The sequence below is a fragment of the Oncorhynchus masou genome, chromosome 8 (assembly GCF_036934945.1).
Source record: "Oncorhynchus masou masou isolate Uvic2021 chromosome 8, UVic_Omas_1.1, whole genome shotgun sequence".
In the NCBI taxonomy this organism is placed as follows: Eukaryota; Metazoa; Chordata; class Actinopteri; order Salmoniformes; family Salmonidae; genus Oncorhynchus; species Oncorhynchus masou.
The window spans coordinates 32,474,087-32,493,778 of NC_088219.1; the positions used below are offsets into that span (position 1 = coordinate 32,474,087).

The window sequence follows — 19,692 nt, forward strand, 5'->3', positions numbered from 1 at the left end:
GACACAACTTGACATCAAAATATTACCATTTCAAAATGCAATTCACACATTACATCTGAGATGACTGTCTATTCATTTCATTACAATGATCTAACTATCAATTGATAACAACTGCTCAAAATGATAAGTAATTGTTGCATTACTCTTAATGCATAGTTTTATGGAAACTGACATGTTTAGATCATGAAAGTTTCAGGATAACGAGATCCATTAACATCAATTACCGTGGAACATGAACCAATTGGATTACATTATCTATGGATGTAATATTTGATCATCATTCTTTATCAGACATATGGTCCCCATGTACCAATTTTCCAGACCATGTTTTCAGATTTGACATTACTGTACACTCACTTTATTAGGTACACTTATCTAGTACTGGGTAGGACCCCCTTTTGCCTTCACAACAGCCTGAATTATTCATGGTGTTGTATGTTAAGAGATGCCATTCTGCACACCACTGGTTTAAACAGCTGTTTTTTGAGCATTTGTGGTCTTTCTGTTAGCTTGAATGAGTCTGGGAATTCTCCTCTGACCTCTCTCATTAACAACGTGTTTTTGTCCACAGAAATGGCACTCACTGAATGTGTTTTGTTTATCGCACCATTCTCTGTAAACTCTAGAGACTGTAGTGCGTAAAAATCCCAGGAGGGCAGCTGTTTCTGACAAGCTGGAATCACCATGTGTGGCATCAACAATCATACCACAGTCAAAGTAGCTTAGATTACTCATCTTGCCTGTTCTAATGTTTGGTCGAACAACATCTAAAGCTCTCTACTCTATATACTCTATATATTGAGTTGCAGGCAGCCACATGATTCGCTGTTTGAATGTAACCTTCCTTGATGAGCTAAATCAGGTCTGTAGAGCTGATGGCATGACCTATGTCATTGTGTGGGATAATGTCAGGTTCCACCATGCTCAAATGGTGCAAGCATGGTTTCAGGCCCAACCACAATTTACCACCCTGCACTTACCCCCATACTCTCCTTTCCTTAACCCGATTGAGGAATTATTCTCCACATGGAGGTGGAAGGTATATGATAGGCGCCAGTCACAGGCAGCAGAGAACTGGAACGAAAGGCAGCCAAATGAGGTGTTGGCTTTAGGGATGATCAGTGAGATACACCTGCTAGAGCGCGTGCTACGGGTGGGTGTTGCCATCGTGACCAGTGAACTTAGATAAGGCGGAGCTTTACCTAGCATGGACTTGTAGATGACCTGGAGCCAGTGGGTCTGGCAACGAATATGTAGCGAGGGCCAGCCGACTAGAGCATACAGGTCGCAGTGGTGGGTGGTATAAGATGCTTTAGTAACAAAACGGATGGCACTGTAATAAACTGCATCCAGTTTGCTGAGTAGAGTATTGGAAGCTATTTTGTAGATGACATCGCCGAAGTCGAGGATCGGTAGGATAGTCAGTTAGAGCTGGCACAACTCAAAGGACATCTCTCTCTTTTCAACTCTACTTTCACAGAGGAAAGGTGTGTGTGTGTGTGTGTGTGTGTGTGTGTGTGTGTGTGTGTGTGTGTGTGTGTGTGTGTGTGTGTGTGTGTGTGTGTGCGTGTGTGCGTGTGCGTGCGTGCGTGCGTGCGTGCGTGCGTGTGTAAACTGTAAAGGCTGAATCAGAGAGCTGCTATATGTGTTGCCAGGCGATGGTGACATGCGGGGACATTGTTTTTAATCGCCTGAAGGCACGTCGTACACGTTGCCAGTGTGTAAGTGGGTACCTGGGTAGGCAATCATTCTGTTCCTGTTATAACTTAGATGCAGTTTTTCTTAGTCTGAATACACTTCATTGCTCTCTCTCTCTCGCTGTCTCTGTTAGTCCCTCTCTGTCTCACTCTCTCTTCCTCCCTCCATCCATCCATCCATCCATCCATTTGCAACACACACCAGAGGTTTGAAGTGAACTTGTTGAGGACAGACTTCCTACTGTAGTAATCACTGGAGGTCAAGTCATCGTTGGTATGTTATGTTTAGTGAAATAGGAGCCATTTACTGCTAGAAATGATATTCAACTTCCTGTCTTGATTAATAAGGGAATATTACTCACAGAGGGGCACTAGAGGGGCCTCCCAGTCCCTCACACACAGACCCATACATCAACTCATGTGCTAGTCTGTGTATCCTTATTATGCAGTATTGCTGCTGGGGGAGAAGAAACGTACTTACTTAGTCCTCGTCATCCTGGATGGGACATAAGGCCACAACAATCTTGAGTCGGTCTTTGGCAACAGCTTGGCAACAGCTTGTGCCCTGTCCCATGAGGAGGAAAGGAAAGAGGGAGGAAAATTCATATAATCTCACTTATTCACTGCAAAAATGGCTGTGCATCGCAAACTGTTGTTTGAAGCTGAATGTCCAACCTATAAACTTTTATGCTTCTTTCAGTCGCTTTCCTGTGAAAGGCTGTGTGTGTGTTGTGTTTGTCTACATTTAGGGCCAGGACTCGAGCCAGTTCAACTGGTTTTACTCAACCTGCCATCACCGATTAGGAGTTGTTTCAGACAATGAATGTAAACAGAAATACTAAGTGGAGCAGAGAGGAGAGGAAAGGAGAGCATAGAAGCTGGACTCCACAGTGCTTGAGAAATACAGTGATAGGCTGAGTCTCAAAAAGAACCCTAACCCCATAGGGTTCTGCTCAAATGTAATGCACTAAATAGGGAATAGTGGCATTTGGTGTGCTGTCTTAGTGAGCAGCTGGGCTGTGCTGTGTGCTCTCTGCTCTGCAGTATGCAAACTAATGGGATGCTAAACGTGTTAGAGAGAGACGTCAAACACATGGAGTCGACAGTTGCCAAGCAGTTCTGCACTGTATTCTCTGCACTGTCTCATGTGGAAAGATTGAGTGGAGGGAATAGGAAGTGAGAGATGAGGGAGGGAGAAAGCAGAGAGGAAGAGATAATAAGAAAGTGATATAAAGGCTTTTTGTTGGTTACATTTTCATGATCTCCTTCTATCTCCTCCCCCACAGTTTTCATCAGATAAAGGTTACTGTTGCCTAGCTGACTCGTCAGAAAAAGGGAAAGTGTCTGGGTTGTGTTTAGTTTCCTTCTTCCTTCCCTCTCCCTATCTTCTTCCCCTTTCTCCCTCTCTCTCCCTCTCCGTCACTGTGACCAGCTGCGATCACAGAGGAGCAGTGGTGCCGAGACCTGCTTCTTTAACCTCATCAATCCAGTCCCAGCACTGCAGGGAGCCCAGCTCAGAGAGAGAGAGAGCAGAGAAGAGCAGAGCGGAAAGCCAGAGGCATAGATAGGATGATTTCAGTCTCTCCTCCAACAGAACAAAAGGATGTTTGGATGGATAATACACTGGGCTTTAATACCACTAGGACAATTCAAGTGAACTACATTCCCTGTAAAGCTGCCTAACTATATGAAACGTGGTAATGAGCTCGCTCGGCCTTCATGACCCGCCTTATGGTGCTGCTGATGGAATGAGTGCGTTGTATTTTTCCTCGTACCAACTACTACTCAAGAGTGACTACTACTCAAGAGTGAATATTTGCAGCAGGTTCATGGGGGAAGTTTGCCTCAGGAGTGATAGATAGCCTATATGTAAAATATGCTTTGAGTGTGTAGCCTGGGAAAGGTGTTGGATTTTGGTTTAAGCAAAAACCATAGATTAGTTCAAACCAATCTTAAAGAGGCTATTGTGTGTGTGTGCACCAAATAGTTACACAGCTAATATACCAAACATTAGGAACACTAATATTGAGTTGTACCCCATTTTGCCCTCAACAGCTTCAGTTTGTCGGGGCACGGACTCTACAAGGTGTCGAAAGCGTTCCACAGGGATGCTGGCACATGTTGACTCCAATGATTCTCACAGTTGTGTCCAGTTGGCTGAATATGCTTTGGGTGGTGGACCATTCTTGATACACACCGGAAACTGTTGAGCGTGATAAACCCAGCAGCGTTGCAGTTGTTGACACAAACCGGTGCACCTGCCAACAACTACCATACCGCATTCAAAGGCACTTCAATCTGTTGCCTTGCTCATTCACCCTCTGAATGGCCCACATACACATTGCCTCAATGTCTCAAGGCTTAAAATCTTTCTTTAACCTGTATCCTCCCCTTCATCTACACTGATTGAAGTGGATTTAAAATGTGATATCAATAAGGAATCATAGCTTTCACCTAGATTACATTTGTCAGTCTATGCCATGGAAAGAGCAGGTGTTTGTAATATGTTATATACTCAGTGTATAAAAGCTCAATTGCAAATATAGACAGGCAAGGCAAGTAATTACAGTCAAGAGGAAAAACTCTTATGTTTATTTTTGCTATGAATTTCACATCGTGAAAAAATCTGTCACATGTACAAAACAATGTTGTAAAAAAATTGAAATAAAATTTTACTTGGACATGAAAAAGAAATTAAAACAAACGCACATTGATAACAGTGTTTTTAAAGATGCATCCTGTCTGAATTTTACATCAATTTGGTGAATGCCTACAGCAAGCCTGCCGGGGAGAATACACTCTCATGTGACCGTGCTGAGTCTCGATAAAGGGGGAAGAGAGAGGGGGCAAAGAGAGAAATGAGAGAGGTGGAAAAAAATGCCACTCAACAATTACGTGTAAATTGGAGGGGCAGTCATTCTTGACCGTTGCCAGGGTAATTTGTTGTTCTAAAAGGGATTACACTACGGGTGGGTCTAATCCTGAATGCTGATTGGTTAAAACCGCATTCCAGACAGTGTCTATTCCACAAATTACCACCGGCTAAATCTATAACGTTAAAATGCCTGTTTCATCTGACTGTGCAATCCACTGTCTCATCAGCCCAGCCAGGCAATTAATAAACTTGATCTCCACTATAAAAAGTGTCTGGACATTATCTCACATTTATTTTAGACTAACATTTTGATTTCAACATTGGAGATTTGTATAAACCTTGCTGTCTGTCTCTCCGACATTTGCAACATTGTTTCAATATTCAAATTCGATCTCCTGCTGTCCCATAATAATGAATGAGTCGGGACGAGACAGACAGGCAGGCAGCGTTTCTCAGCCAGTCAAAATCATGAATCAGCTGGCAATTTTTGGCATATATACAAAAAAAAATGTCAATTGAAAAAAGGTTAAACTAAACTCAGCTAATTTGCAGTCTTTCCAGCTTCAGGTTGAAGTGATTGTGTTACTGTAGCTGTATTGTTGGCTAGGTACTCTGAACAACAGTGTCCTGATGAGGGAGCACATTTTCTATGCCAGGCGAAATCGTGCCTCATTAACTTATTGTTATGGATGTATCCAAATAAATGTCACTAGAAAACAGCTTAAACAAATGTAAAATGCAGCTACTTTGCTGTTATTCTGGCTGCACTTTTTGACATGATTGTAAATTACCCGTAGTTGGCTAGCTAGCAAGCAAGGGGTAAGAACGTTGCCAGCCAGTATGGCAATGGAACATTTAGAAAAAAACGATGGGGTCTCGTCTCTAGCAACCATAGATTTGTGTCGGGACTATATCTTGTGGAATGATGCTGGGCAGTGTTCTGTGAACGGTTTGGTTAGGGGGTTGACATCAAGGTGCTAATGAGTCTCCATAGAAATCCTCAAACGATTCCTGCTTTTGTAGGCCTGGGAGGTGGGCTATGAAGTGGGTAGCTCACACAATCAAACAGGAATGTGGAATGTTGCCCATTTAGTTCTTAGGGGTTGAGTTAACTGTTAGCTTTTTTGTTGACATACATAATGATTTCATTGATGCTAAACTGTATATGCCAATGTTTTGGCAACCTAGACAGACAAACAGACAAAAAGTCCAGATTTCCCTTTTTTGGTCTTAGGAACTCTCATATTTCTTCCCATACATCAGTGACACTATTGTGAAAAGCACTGCGGTGTCCGCCTGCCCTTATCAACACCAACACACCAAGATTACAGGATTCAACGAACCCATCCGCTTCCTCATCCCCCTCATTTTCACTCTCACACTACACTAAACGGGAAGTATTCTGACTTGAGATCTACATGCTCAAATTGTCATGCAAGTCTCCCATTGATATTAATAAATTATTTACAAGAAAGTCTGATTTACATACACTCATCTCAAGTCAGAATATTTCATATTTGAGTGTGGGATTAAAAGGGCCCAGGGACTCAGAGGGGACCTAGTGAGGGGACCTAGAGTAACGCCTGAAGGGGTTGAGCCCAGGGTAGATGTGACACAGTCAGTCCCCCAGCTGTTCCAAGGACAGCTGCCTCCTTCACATTCCTCACATAACTGCACAGGGCCTGGCTAGCGGTGTCAAGGTCACAGGGTGTGTGTTTGTGTGTGTGTGTGCGTGTGGTTTGTGTGTCACTGTGCTGATGTTCCTGACAGTTACTGCACACCTCTGCCGCTAGCTTCGAACACGTACAAATTCTCACAGCCTGCTTGTTTTTGTCATCAACATCGTTGTTGTTGTTTTTTTTCTAGCAGTGTCTCTGTTGACACAACAACAAGGCCATTTGGTGTAGCGCTTTAAGCCCCAGTTTGACCAGAGTCGGTTAGTTAACTGTAATCAAATTAAGCAGATATGCCTCATAGAAGTCAAGTCAACATTAATATGTGAGATATTACACTACCCACTTGCACTCTGGGTAATCTGAGCGACGTCCATCCTCCCCATGTCCATCCCTACTCTGACCCCTAACCCCTGACCTCTTAACCTCTGATCTGTACACCTCACTGGCAAAATGGTTAGAGGTGTTCATACAACCCCACACCCCACTTTAAAAGAGAAGGTTCCACATTGGGAGAAACTGTGCAAAAAAAGCAGCCCAAATGAGATAAAAAATAGAGCAGCTTTAACTTGGGCCATGCATGATATACCCCGTTAAACTATAAACATTCATTCACTTACTAATGTATGAATGCAGGCAGAGAAACAATATATAGGATTAAGCATTATTTTACATAACCAAATAAAGTAAAAAGTCATTTTCTTATAAATGAAGACTTCTGAAACATAATACATTGCAACAAGATCAGAAAATGAATATTTTCAGTTTCAGTTTGGGTAAGCAAATTGACAAGATTCTCTTGACCAGAGAATTTCATGACAAACGTATCAAGTCACCATGACCATAGATGTTTTGAAGAATTCAGTATCACCGTTTAGGCAAAGCGGAAGGTCAATCCATCAGTACTCCAACAAAACAATAATTCTCATTGGAATAACATCAGAACAATCCGTAAATAGTGTCCAAGACTAAACAGTATTTTGTGTAGTACTACTGAGCTTGAATGAGCATTTTCTTCAGTTCTGTGTTGCATTGTCCTTTACTGTTCTTGGATTTGTGTTATTTTGCATGGGGAGAGTGTAGTAGCCTACAGCCAAAATGGGCTTCCTTTGGGGTTCCTCACATCAATATTCATGTCACCCCCTCCGCCAACCCCCCTCTCAGGCTCAGCTGGTGCTGGCATCTAAAGTTCCCAGGACATGTAGTGACAGCTAGAGCCAGGTTTCACACAAAACTGCCAAACAGGAACTCCCAACGCCCATTACAATGTTTTAAACCCCAAACGCCCACTAGGTGATGGGGACGGGAAGAGGAAGGGAGGAGGTTCTCTCTCTCTTTTTCTCTCTCCTCTTCTTTGGCTAGGGCAGAAGGACTGGTGGCCAATAGACCAATATAATCTCTCCCAGATGGAACGCAAGGAGTCTAATGTATCACAACGGAGGCAACTAACAGAACGGAAGAGTAAAGAGTGGGGGGGAGGAGAGAGAGGGGATGTTGTTGTTCCTTCATTGTGCATATCCTGGATCAGTTTGTGGATCAGCTGGTTATAAACAAGCTGAAGAGTTTTGTCTTTGTCCTGTTCTCTGGTCTGGTCACGCACATGTTGATCACTGACTCTCCACTCTCCTCTCTCCATATGTATCCTATGTCCAGCCAGATATTTTTCATGCCATTATATTAAAGTCCCTGTGCAGAGGGCGTGTTTTTTTCAGTTTTTTTCCCCCCATTTAATTTCACAGAATTATCAGAGTGAGAAGCGCAACGACATAGCAATACGACAAAGTCTTTCATGAATGAATGGAAAGAAATGCTGTGTGAGTGTGTGACTGACTGGTATGTTGATGGTTATTTTATGAAGGGCTGCGAAGCAACGGCGTCATTTGCCAATAGTACACTGGGATTAAGGGGTTGTTGTTATTTTACAGCACAAGCAGCAGTTTTTTGAGCGTGTTTGCATGAACAATATCCTAACCTCCCTCTCAGAAACAATATGACATCATTGACATTGTGACATCATTCTGTGTACAAGGACCTCCCAGGAGCATTGATGGTTCTTTAAACATCTGTGTACTCACAGCATCATCAGGATGGATCAAGGTGTGTTTTCACACTCACACCATGGTTCAGGTCTATTTATGGATTATTTTTTTTATATTTTTTTGGGCACAGACAGGAAGTTCCAATCCAGTGGATGATGCAAAACAGGGAAATCTGAGGAAAAATAAGAGAGAGAAAAAAAGCATTAGACAAAGAACACGACAGAGGACTTGTGTGAATGAAAGCGGGAACGCAAACAGTGTTTAAGAAGTCATGGGAAGTATCTCTCCTTTCATGCCGGCAAAACTAGGCAAAATAAACACTCCGTAAGAGTCACTAGTTCAGGGATGGAAAAAAATCACTCAGATAGGATCTGGAGCCTATCTTCACTATTTTACCATAACCCCTCATTCATTTTTTTTCTCCCCTCAGCAAAAACAAAACAGACACTGCCTGCCCTGGCCTGGCATTTGCACCTGTTTCTCTACAGACGTGTGTCAGCGATATCAAGTATTAAAGCTAAAAGGCGAATTCTCTCCTCTGTGAACGTTATCCACTTTCCTCCCATTTCCTCCCCCAAAACAGTTAGGCTTTTATTTTTTTTAGCATTCCCACAACTCTAAATCCAGCTAGATATTTCACATCTGACCAGCTTTGGTTCTGCATCTCATTCTGACCTTTTTGTTTTAAAAGCGCATATCTTTATTTTTCCAGCATTACGCCACCGATGACTTATAGCCTAGGGAACACTCCATATCAATTTGAAAGATATCCACCCCCTCCATCTGTCTCGCCTTCTTCCCTGTGGCCCTAACTAGAGGGCCGAGGGGGGAAGCCGGTCTTACAAATGACTGTGGTATCTAGAGGACACACAGGCACACCCAGGCACACACATAACAGTAGCCCCCGTACATCCAGTACAAGCAGCCAAATCTTCCTCCCAGAAGAGGTTTCTCATTTAGGCTTGGAGAAGCTCTAGGTATTCTAGCCCAGCGATGGGCAGATCTGCCTGGATGTCATAGCATAGCGAAGGAGGAGTAACATTAAGCAAACATCTGTATCCTCTCCAACGCATCAATGGAATGAGCAATCTGACTGATAAAAGAAACCTATTTTGAGATTTTTGGGGGGATTCTATAAACTGGAGTTCGCTAGTCTTTACCAATCTTGGAAGTTACGAAATAGAACAATAACACATTTGATTTTATCAGTATTGGCACTCTTGCGAGACTAAAGCAGATCTCTGAATAAAAACATGGATTTGCTTGAAACCAGATTCCTTTGGGACTTTAACCAACAGGAAGGAATATGCCTAAGAAAGGGACGGGAGGAAGAGAGAGGGCAAAGTAGAGCTGAGTCCCTGTGAAAAGTGTTGAGTAGAGACCCTTCTCTCCTCTCTTCTTCCCCCTCTCCTCCCCTCCCACTATTTGGTAGACAGTAATATATCACTATCACTGTGTCTCTGTGCAGTCAACACTTACACTACCTCAGTGACTGACTGCCATCTGAAATAATTGTACAACCAAAATCAGTCGTTTTGCATTGGTCTAGAGAGGTTTAAAGCCTTCACTACAGTCTCTGTTTCAGAGATGAGTCACTGAAGAAAAAGGGCCCCTTCTAAGTCAGAGCGCATTTCATCCAAGGAGAGCAGAGAGGAGAGGCACATCAGTATCCCAGACAGAGCAGTGAGGCTGCTCCTAGCCGCTCCCTGGCATTACCAAACAGGAGACTGGAGCATGCTGGACAGCTGCAGCCCAATCATAGTTCTCCTCTCCTCTCCATCTCTATCTCCATCTTTCTCTGTCCATCTCTCTTGGTCTCTCACTCTCTCTCTCTGTCTCTCTCAGTCTTTCCTGTTTCTCTCGCCCTCTCTTCGGCTCCATCTCTTATGAGCTGAGAGCACGCAGCCATTTCACAAAAGGTTTGCGAAATAAGGTCTGTCAAATGTGTGTATGCATGCATGTGTGTGCACGACTGCCTGTTTGCATTTGTGTATGAGTGTGAAAGCAAGTCGGACTGTCGGACTATGACACCAGGGTCTCCAGTGTTCAGAATGAGCAGGGTTGCCAATGGTCTATGCACTACATCCGTCTGGGGTCTCTCTCTCTCTCTCTCTCTCTCTCTCTCTCTCTCTCGATTGTTTAATTGGCCTCCCCTCCGCTCATTCCCCTCAGACAAATTTCCCCCACAGGGACAATAAAAGTATTCTATTCTGTTTCAATTACCCTTCCTCCCTCACCCCAACCCTGCGGCCTCAAAACTCACTTAACCTACCCATACGAACCCCTATCCTCTATTCTAGCCCTCCCACCCCTCTCTCTACATGGTCCCCCATGCACAAACACAAAGGGATGTCCAGTTATGGTGAAATATGTGGTGGGATGCATTTAGTTTATCCCTGTATCTGTGGTTTTCCATGGTATCGACAGACACTGGAGCCTGTGTGAAGATGTTGCTTATTCAAAAACAATACGCTTTAGTCTACCATCCACCTCTTCTCTCATTTCCCAATGGGCATCTCATTCTCTCTCTCCATCTCCTCAGTAGCCAGACATAGCAAATCCAGCTTTGCTGCTGAATCACTGAGCAATCACCTACTTGCATCATGGGAGAGATCTGTGTCTGTCATGGAGTAGATTCTCCTGAAATGTAACTGTACATACATACTGTATGTGGAAAATATATCTATCCATTACATGCTGTATTTGTGTTGGCTCTGCCTACACATTATTTTAGTAGTGCCAGACAGAGAGTCAGCAAGCCACACATACTGTCTGCTCGGGGCTGAAAACCAGACGACAAGACTAGGAAATAAATAAAGAAGTCAAATAGCAGCGGCTGCTTGGTTAGTATTCAAAGCATGCAGTTCAGCCATGGCCAAATTCTCGTGGCAATATAATTAGCCTATCAATAGTCAATTTGTCCTTGATTCAATCAGGATATTTGTCCTTGTCCTTGTAAAAGAGAGACGGGTACTGAATGAAAACAGCTGGGAATTGAAGTTACAGTATGTGAATGTTCCAAAACACAACCCTAATAGATATATGACTGTGTTTATAAGAAAAACTGACAACAAGAAACTCATGCACTCAGCTCGGCTTTGAAACTCTCCAGTTTGGACTCTCCAGAATATCACTTATACATTATACATTACATCTCTCTCCCCCACAGTAACAACACAGAGAGCGAGAGAGACAGAGAGACTTATCTCCATACCTCATGGGAGGGGGGTTGGGATGGAGGTGTCAGGCTATCCCAGGATCCCTTGCAGCTCAGGCAGGGAGATGTTTCCAGGTGCTGACGAAGGCTGTTGGGATGAGGGAGTAGGGTACGGTAGTTATGCTGTTCCACGCGTCCAGCGTCGGATCATAACAGTCCAGAGTCTTACACCGCTGCGTGCCAAAGTAGCCCCCCACCACGTACAGTTTGTTACCTGACGCCACGGCCTGGCAGCTCATTCTCTTGGCTGTCACGTCTCCCACTTTAGTCCACTGGTACGTGTCGCTGCTGAACTTATAGGCCGAACACGCTGAGAACTCTGTGTCCCCACCCATCACAAATATCTGGTTTCCAAGGACAGCAGCGGCGGTGTAGCGCCAGGGCTGTGGGCAGGAGGCGGGCACCGTCCAGCGGTTTTCCTGCGGGTCATAGCACTGCACCTTGGGTAGTTTGTCGTGGGTGACGCTGGTGCCTCCGAAGGCAAAGAGTTTCAGCTTTACGCTGACCACCGCTGCGTTGCTCACACCCTCCCTCAGCGGCGCCACCATGGTCCATTTATTGGCCCCCGGGTCGAACTGCTCCACCTGTTTCAAGGACACTGAGGGCGAGGCGGGGAGGCAGCCAGTGCCGGCCGTGTGTCCTCCAACTACATAGAGGCAGTGTTTCAGCTCGGCCGAGCCGTGGCCAAAGCGAGCGATGAGCATGGGCGCCGCCTTGGACCACTCCTCGTGCAAGGTGTCGTAGACCCACACGTCTTTGGACACACCGTTCTCTGAGCCCCTCCCGCCAGTCACATAGACATTACAGCCAATGGCGCAGGCGCTGAACTCCTTCCTCGGGCTGGGGATGTCTGCCTTGGGGATGATCTCCTTGGCCTTCTGGTCCACCAGGTACAGCTTGTCACACATAAAGGTCTGTCCTCCCAGCAGGAACAGGGCGTGGCTGGTCTTCCTGGGCCGGGCGCAGGGGCTTTTCACCACACCATCGTTCTGAAGGATCTTCAGCTTGCAGTGGATAGCCTCGTCCACCAGCTCCTTGCTCTTCAACTGGTCATTGATCAGCTCCTCTGTGGACACATTCTCCATGAGGAAGATGGCAGGGAGTAGAGCCAGGCGGACGGTCTGCAGCAGCTCAGGCAGGTTGCAGTGCCTCCTCTCCAAGTCGTAGTTGACCCAGTTGAGGGCAGCCTCGTAGACCAGCCTCTCATCCTCTGTCTCCAGTTCCTCGTGGGACAGGAGCTGCACCACCATGTCTTTGGGAAGCTGGAGGAAATCCTCTGTCTTGCAGATGGTGGGAAAGTTGTTGAGGCACATGCCCCAGGAAAGCTCAGACAGCTTCGTACACTGGTGGGCGTCGGAAAGCAGCAGCATGCCCAGGCAGTTGGACGGGTGCAGGTTCCTCTCCAGGAACTCGGCGCAGGCGTCCCGAATGTCCTGGAACTCCAGCATGTCCCCGGCCTCAAGGAGGGACTCTGCATTTTCCTCATTGATGACAACCCGGGATGTGTAAGCATAGTCTAATAAGAGCTCCAGGACCTCCGGGTGGATAGAGTCCCTGAAGTCCACCTCGCTGGCCTGGCTCTCCTTCAGCCCGCCAGAGAACATGGCCTGTCAGAGACCAAAGAGGATCGGAAACCAAGAGTGTTAGCTAATTAGTTCGTAAACCTTTTAGCCCAGCTAGTGTTAGCATGGTGGATATACAGGCATGTTTTCTTATAGGAAATGCTAATGGTTCCCTCTCTTGGTAATAAGTGTCTTTACCTCAAAGTAGCGGCTGCAGGCAGCCAGCACAGCACGGTGGCAGGGGAAGGAGCGACTCCCGGCATGGAGGAGGACGTCGGTGAAGAGACGCTGCTGCCGCAGCGTGTTCAGGTGCATGAGGACGCTGTCAGCATATGAGGACTTGTGGAACAGGTAGATGTTCATGGAGCCGGTGCTGGCACGCGACTTACGGTTCTCGTGGACGCAGACAGACATTTTCATTGAATCCTGGGAAAGAGAAGAAAAAACAGAAATTGGATTTAGAATACATAACGTATCATAACAAAGTAAAACACACAGCCATTGGCATGAGTGATTCACAAAATGAAAACCAGTAGCCCATATATACCCAATAATACGGAAACAGAAAAATGCATGATAAGATATTCAAAACATGGGGACATAGGGACTTTGAACTGTAGATTTTTTTTGACCAGAAAACCAGAATACAAATGAAAGCTAGTCCAAGCTAAACCCTGTTAGAGTGCATAACTCATCTCTACACAGTCCTAGGGAAGAGTACTGAGTCACCATCTCAGTCTCAGGGTGCTTCCCAATTGGCACCCTATACCTTATATAGCGATATGGGCCCTTGTCAAAAGAATACACTATATAGGGAATAGAGTGCCATTTGGGATGCAGGCTCAGTCACATTTTGATTCCGGGGACAGGTGTCTGATGTGATCAATATCAGCAGGGTCGCTCACTGGGCTAGGACAGGCTGGCGTCAGACAAGACTTAACATACTAAACAAAAATCCAGAACACTCAAATACATTTGGTATCGTTACATAAGACAGAAGTTTACTTAAGGGAAAAATGAAATGAGGGTGGTGGATGGGTAGCTGTATAAAGCGAACGTCTAGCAACCCAAAGGTTGCGTGTTCGAATATCATTACTGACAACTTCAGCAACATTGCAACAACTTACTACTTTTTAGATACCTTGTAAGGGTTGGCTAGGGGGAGAAAACTTTCAAAAGTAAACAGCAAGGCATGTACACCCCTAGAGTTCCTTAAGGAACAGATGCTAGCCAATGGTTCATATTTGCACCTTTGGTTAGTTGAGGGGTTCTTGGAGGAACCTTTTTGGTTCAATGTAGCACTGGGTTCCTGGAGGAACACTGGAGTGGAAGCGTGGATTAGTAGGAGTGTGGCTTTTTTTGGTGCCCCGTTAGAGTAAATGTCAGTCCTGTTCATCTGTTCTGTTGTATTGCCATCACATGTTAAAGTTGATCTAAAATCAAAAATGTCTCAAGTGATTCCATACAGTGAAACTATACTGAACAAAAATGTAAACGCAACATGTAAAGTTTTGGTCCCATGTTTCATGTTCTGAAATATAAAAAAAAATCACAGAAATGTTCCATACGCACATATATTAGACTGTGTGCATCCACTGCACACTCCATCGTGTTGATCATGATGGTGATCTAGTCGAAAAAAAGCTTACTTCTCTAAAATGTGTGAGCACTAAATTTGTTTATATCCCATTTCTCCTTTGCCAAGATAATACATCCACCTGACAGGTGTAGCATATCAAGAAGCTAATTAAACAGCATGATCTTTACACAGGTGCACCTTGTGATGGGGACAATGAAAGGTCCACTTTAAAATGTGCAGTTTTGTCACACAACACAATGCCACAGATGTCTCAAGTTGAGGGAGCATGCAATTGGCATGCTGACTGCAGGAATGTCTACCAGAGCTGTTGCCAGATCCATCCAATGCCGTTTTATAGAATTTGGAAGTACTGGCCTCACAACCGCAGACCACGTGTAACCATGCCAGCCCAGTACCTCCACATCCGGCTTCTTCACCTGCACACAATACCCCATAATGACAAAGCGAACACAGGTGGTAAGAAATGTTTGCAAATGCATAAAAATAAAATCCCTTACTTACATAAGTTTTCAGACCTGAAAACGTATGTATGAGTCTCAAAATTGAGCTCAGGTGCATCCTGTTTTGATTGATCATCCTTGAGATGTTTCTACAACTTGATTAGAGTCCACCTGTGGTAAATTCATTTGATTGGATATGATTTGGAAAGGCACACACCTGTCGATATAAGGTTCCACAGTTGACAGTGTATGTCAGAGCAAAAACCAAGCCATGAGGTCGAAGGAATTGTCCGTAGAGCTCTGAGAGAGGATTGTGTCGAGTGGCCTCACACAGTGGCCTTCATCATTCTTAAATGGAAGAAGTTTGGAACCACCAAGACTCTTCCTAAAGCTGGCCACCCAAGCCAAACTGAGCAATCGGGGGAGAAGGGCCTTGGTCAGGGAGGTGACTCTGACAGTGCTCTATCTCCTCTGTGGAGATGGGAGAACCTTCCAGAACGACAACCATCTCTGCAACATCCACCAATCAGGCCTTTATGGTAGAGTGGCCAGACAGAAGCCATTCCTCAGTAAAAGGCACATGACAGCCTGCTTGGAGTTTTCCTAAAGGCACCTAAGGACTCTCAGACCATGAGAAACAAGATTCTCTGGTCTGATGAAACTAAGATTGTAACTCTTTGGCATGGATGCCAAGCGTCACGTCTGGAGAAAACCTGGCACCATCTTTACGGTGAAGCATGGTGGTGGCAGCATCATGCTGTGGGCATGTTTTAAGCAGCAGGGACTGGGAGACTAGTCAGGATCGAGGGAAAGATTAACAAAGGAAAGTACAGTGAGGTCCTTGATGAAAACCTGCACCAGAGCGCTCAGGACCTCAGACTGGGGCGAAGGTTCACCTTCCAACAACGACCCTAAGTACACAGCCAAGACAATGCAGGATTGACTTCGGGACAAGTCTCTGAATGTCCTTGAGAGGCCCAGCCAGAGCCCAGAATTGAACTCTATCAAAAATCGCTGGAGACCTGAAAATAGCAGTGACACTCCCCATCCAACCTGATAGAGCTTGAGATGATCTGCAAAGAAGAATGGGAGAAACTCCCCAGATACAGGTATACTAAGCTTGTAGCGTCAAATTCCAAGAAGACTCGAGGCGGTTATCACTGCCAAAGGTGCTTTAACAAAGTACTGAGTGAAGGGTCTGAATACTTACGTAATGTGATTATTTTTTTTTGCGCACATTTCTAAAAAACTGTTTTTGCTTTGTCATTTTGGGGTATTGTGTGTGTAGAAAAAATGATTGAATCCATTTCAGAATAAGGCTGTAACGTAACAACATTTGGAAAAAGTCAAGGGGTCTGAATACTTTCTGAATGCACCGTATGCCCTTCTTTGGAGTTTGACGTCACAGATGTGAGTTTTATGGAAGAAGCACAAAATGTCACTGTCTTCCGTTGATAGATGCAGACAGGTGCAGAAGATGGCCAGTAGCGATTAAAACACTGGAAATATGAACAAAACACCACTACAGCCAATCTTGCAAATCGATGTGTTTAGTAAGCACTTAATTGATGATGACTATGAAAGATATATACAATCAGAAACGATGGTAACAAAACACAGAAGAACATTCAAAGACAGAGCTGTACCTTCTGTATTCCCATGGATTGGATCTGTCGCCGTGCCAAAATACAGAGGCGCTTTTGAGAAGAGAAAGCGTCAAAGAGAGCGTGCGGAAGTTTGTAGTCTAGTCATCGCAGTTCGAGTTGATCTTATAGTGTTGTAGTATAGGCGCTGTACTGGTTAGCATATGTTGAGGAGATAATACACAGTAATTGTGTCACCTTACATCGTAATAGAGAGTACATTTTGTCATGTCATATTTCAGAATGGACAGAATAAAAATGAAAGGTGTTGCATTTTAAAACCTTTTACTACAGTGGGCTTAATCAGGGTCACACAGAATGTTTATTGGTAGTCTAAAACAAATCTACTTTGAAACGAAAGCATACACCTTACACACATGGTTGTGGCCTTTAAAAAAACACCTGCATCATGTCAGATGTAGAGTTGAAATGTATTACACTGAGAACTTGAATCCCAATATTACACATCACAGAAGATGTAATATGTGAAATATAACAAAACTGTTTGACATAGATTGCAGCCGGCCGCGACTGGGAGACACATGGTCATTGTAAATAAGAATGTGTTCTTAACTGACTTACCTAGTTAAATAAAGGTGAAATAAAATATTAGCAATGTTAATATTAATATTATATTTAAGAATATGTCATATGCATAAATATTCAAGGACATTTTTATTTGCAGTGTACAAACTTAACACGATGAACGGAATGACATTAATGCCAACGGGTGGCCAAAATGAACTATCTGAAAGCCACACCTCAAATAAACTGCGCCTCCAATCTGGTATCCAATCAACAATATATTATTAAAAAGGTGCAAAATTGAACCCCTCCCTCACAAAAAAAGATCCCAGTTTGAACCTTTACACAGGGGTTCCTCAAACACCCTTTTCAGAAGGGTTTCCTCAAAGATTCTGCCAGTGTGGCAACACAAAAGGTTCTTCCAGGCACCTTTACTTCTAAGAGTGTAGGCTATATCCTATAACTGTTCAATCGCTGCAGGAAAAATTAACCCTGTCACCGGGCAAGATGTCAACAATACCCGTCTGGGTAAACTGCCACCATATGCTCATCTGCAGTGTATATTAAATACAATCTGTCCTAATTGTCATGTAACCGATATAATCAGCGCGATCCCCAACCGGGTGTCACCATCTCTGCACGAGAGGTTAATTGTGTTTAAGGCCAACGCTCAATGGGACTAAAATTGTGGTCCTTACCGAATTTAACCAAATTAGAAACATAAATGACACATCAGCAGCTATGTTGGAGCCATATCGAACCTGGTGCCCCCATTAATACGGTTACACCGGGAGCAGCTGTAATAGGGCACGCGGAGAGACCACTTAGAACAGACCGGGAGCAATAAGAGAACACAATATAAAGGGTATCCTAAAATGCAAGGGTTACATTTGCAAGGGATGATTTATTCTGTTTACAAATAGCCAATAGCCTCATTTGGTGTGTTGTCTAGATGGGACTGGCTTGAAGACGAGCAATCAAATATTGTATTTAAACGACATAGCCTGGATAGTCTAAAACTCCTCGTAGCTTACCTATATGCACTAACAATAGCACATTTTAATAATAATATAATAATATATCCCATTTAGCAGACGCTTTTGTCCAAAGCGACTTACAAGTCGGCTGGGGCCACTACTTTTACATATGGGTGGCCCCAGCGGGAATCGAACCCACGACGCTTGGCGTTGCAAGCGCCATGCTCTACCGACTGAGCCACACATTTTCTCCCATTTCTCCCATTTTATATGATCACAATCTTTGCTTTGTCTTGCTTCTCTCCTTGAGTTAGGCTAGAATACATGCAGCCTAGAATAATAACATGATAATGCAAACGTTAAACAAAATAAAGTTCCCTATGAATATTGCCCTCTAAACTGTTATAATTTGACATTTGATCTCATATAGACCTATGTATGATGAATTGCTTTAAATATCTTGCTGCAAAATGCATTAAAACAACGTTTCTTTAGGCTATGTTCAGAAATTACGCGTTTCCCCAAAATAAGGCACAATAATGATGGAGCTTCTCCATGATTTCTGAAGTCCACGACGCCACATCTCAACTGATAATGAGAGAATGAGAATGCTCAGCTACTCCATGCATGGATATAAATCATAACAATAATGACAATTAACAATTCTCTAATGTGGAAAATACAAGTAAGCTATGTGCCTACATACCTCCTTAGGTGGGAGTTCAATTTTGTCCGCTTTATCCCTCGAACATGCCACTGCTGTAAAAGTAGCCACGATGCTGGTTCAAGCAAGCCACTTGTGCTTGTGAGTATGCGCGTCTTGTGTTCCTCGGTAAGGAATAGCTATATTTGGGGAGGACCTAGACACTATTTCTATCCCTATAGAAATGTCAATGGACTCGAATCATCCAAATGTTTAGTTCAGTGATTAGATCTCCAGTTCTAAATTCAGCGTTCTGTCCAGGTTAAAATAAGTACCAATAAATACAAAATAAGGAAAAGAATTTGCGCTAGCAGCCTGACTCCAGACGTGCGTCTGATCCTATAGCAGTTCTATGTCGCTAGCTAGTGCGTGTCGTGCGCTCGGTGAGTCCGGTCTTCCCTAGGTAAAGTCAATGGGGTGTGTGTATAGTGAGAAAGGGGGAGGACCGTCCTCGTGTCGAAGAAGCGAGTGGGAGGGGTATGCAAAATAGCCTATTGTGGTGGGAACCAAGCAGCAGCAGAGGTAGAGGCGATGGATTGAGAACGCAAGACCTGAAGATCGGGCCCTCTGTTGATCAGAAGGCAAGGTGGAGGTAATAAAACAGTAAACTAGTGTAAAAGCCAGGGAGAGAGCCCAACTGCCGACTCACATCCAAGAGTGTGAATATTTACTCATCTGCAGAACTTTATTACAAACGGAAGTTTGACAGACGAATTGGATCGTGATCCATGAGTAGGGCTA

At 44.2% G+C, this 19,692-nt stretch overlaps 1 protein-coding gene across 2 annotated transcripts; it reads right to left on the minus strand.

Annotated features, from left to right (window-relative positions):
- Positions 1-7,749: 7,749 nt before the first annotated feature.
- LOC135544535 (ectoderm-neural cortex protein 1) lies at positions 7,750-19,345 on the minus strand. 2 transcript variants are annotated; one of them, XM_064972222.1, is made up of 5 exons: positions 18,955-19,345; positions 16,750-16,899; positions 13,262-13,489; positions 11,499-13,108; positions 7,750-8,456 (listed from the first exon to the last, which is right to left on the minus strand). In XM_064972222.1, the coding sequence occupies exons 2-4, from the start codon at positions 16,762-16,764 to the stop codon at positions 11,555-11,557; spliced, it is 1,797 nt and encodes a 598-aa protein (XP_064828294.1). In that variant the 5' UTR covers positions 16,765-16,899; positions 18,955-19,345; the 3' UTR covers positions 7,750-8,456; positions 11,499-11,554. The 2 variants fall into 2 exon arrangements, with proteins under 2 accessions (XP_064828294.1, XP_064828295.1); XM_064972223.1 differs by lacking the exon at positions 16,750-16,899.
- Between the last annotated feature and the right edge of the window lie 347 nt (positions 19,346-19,692).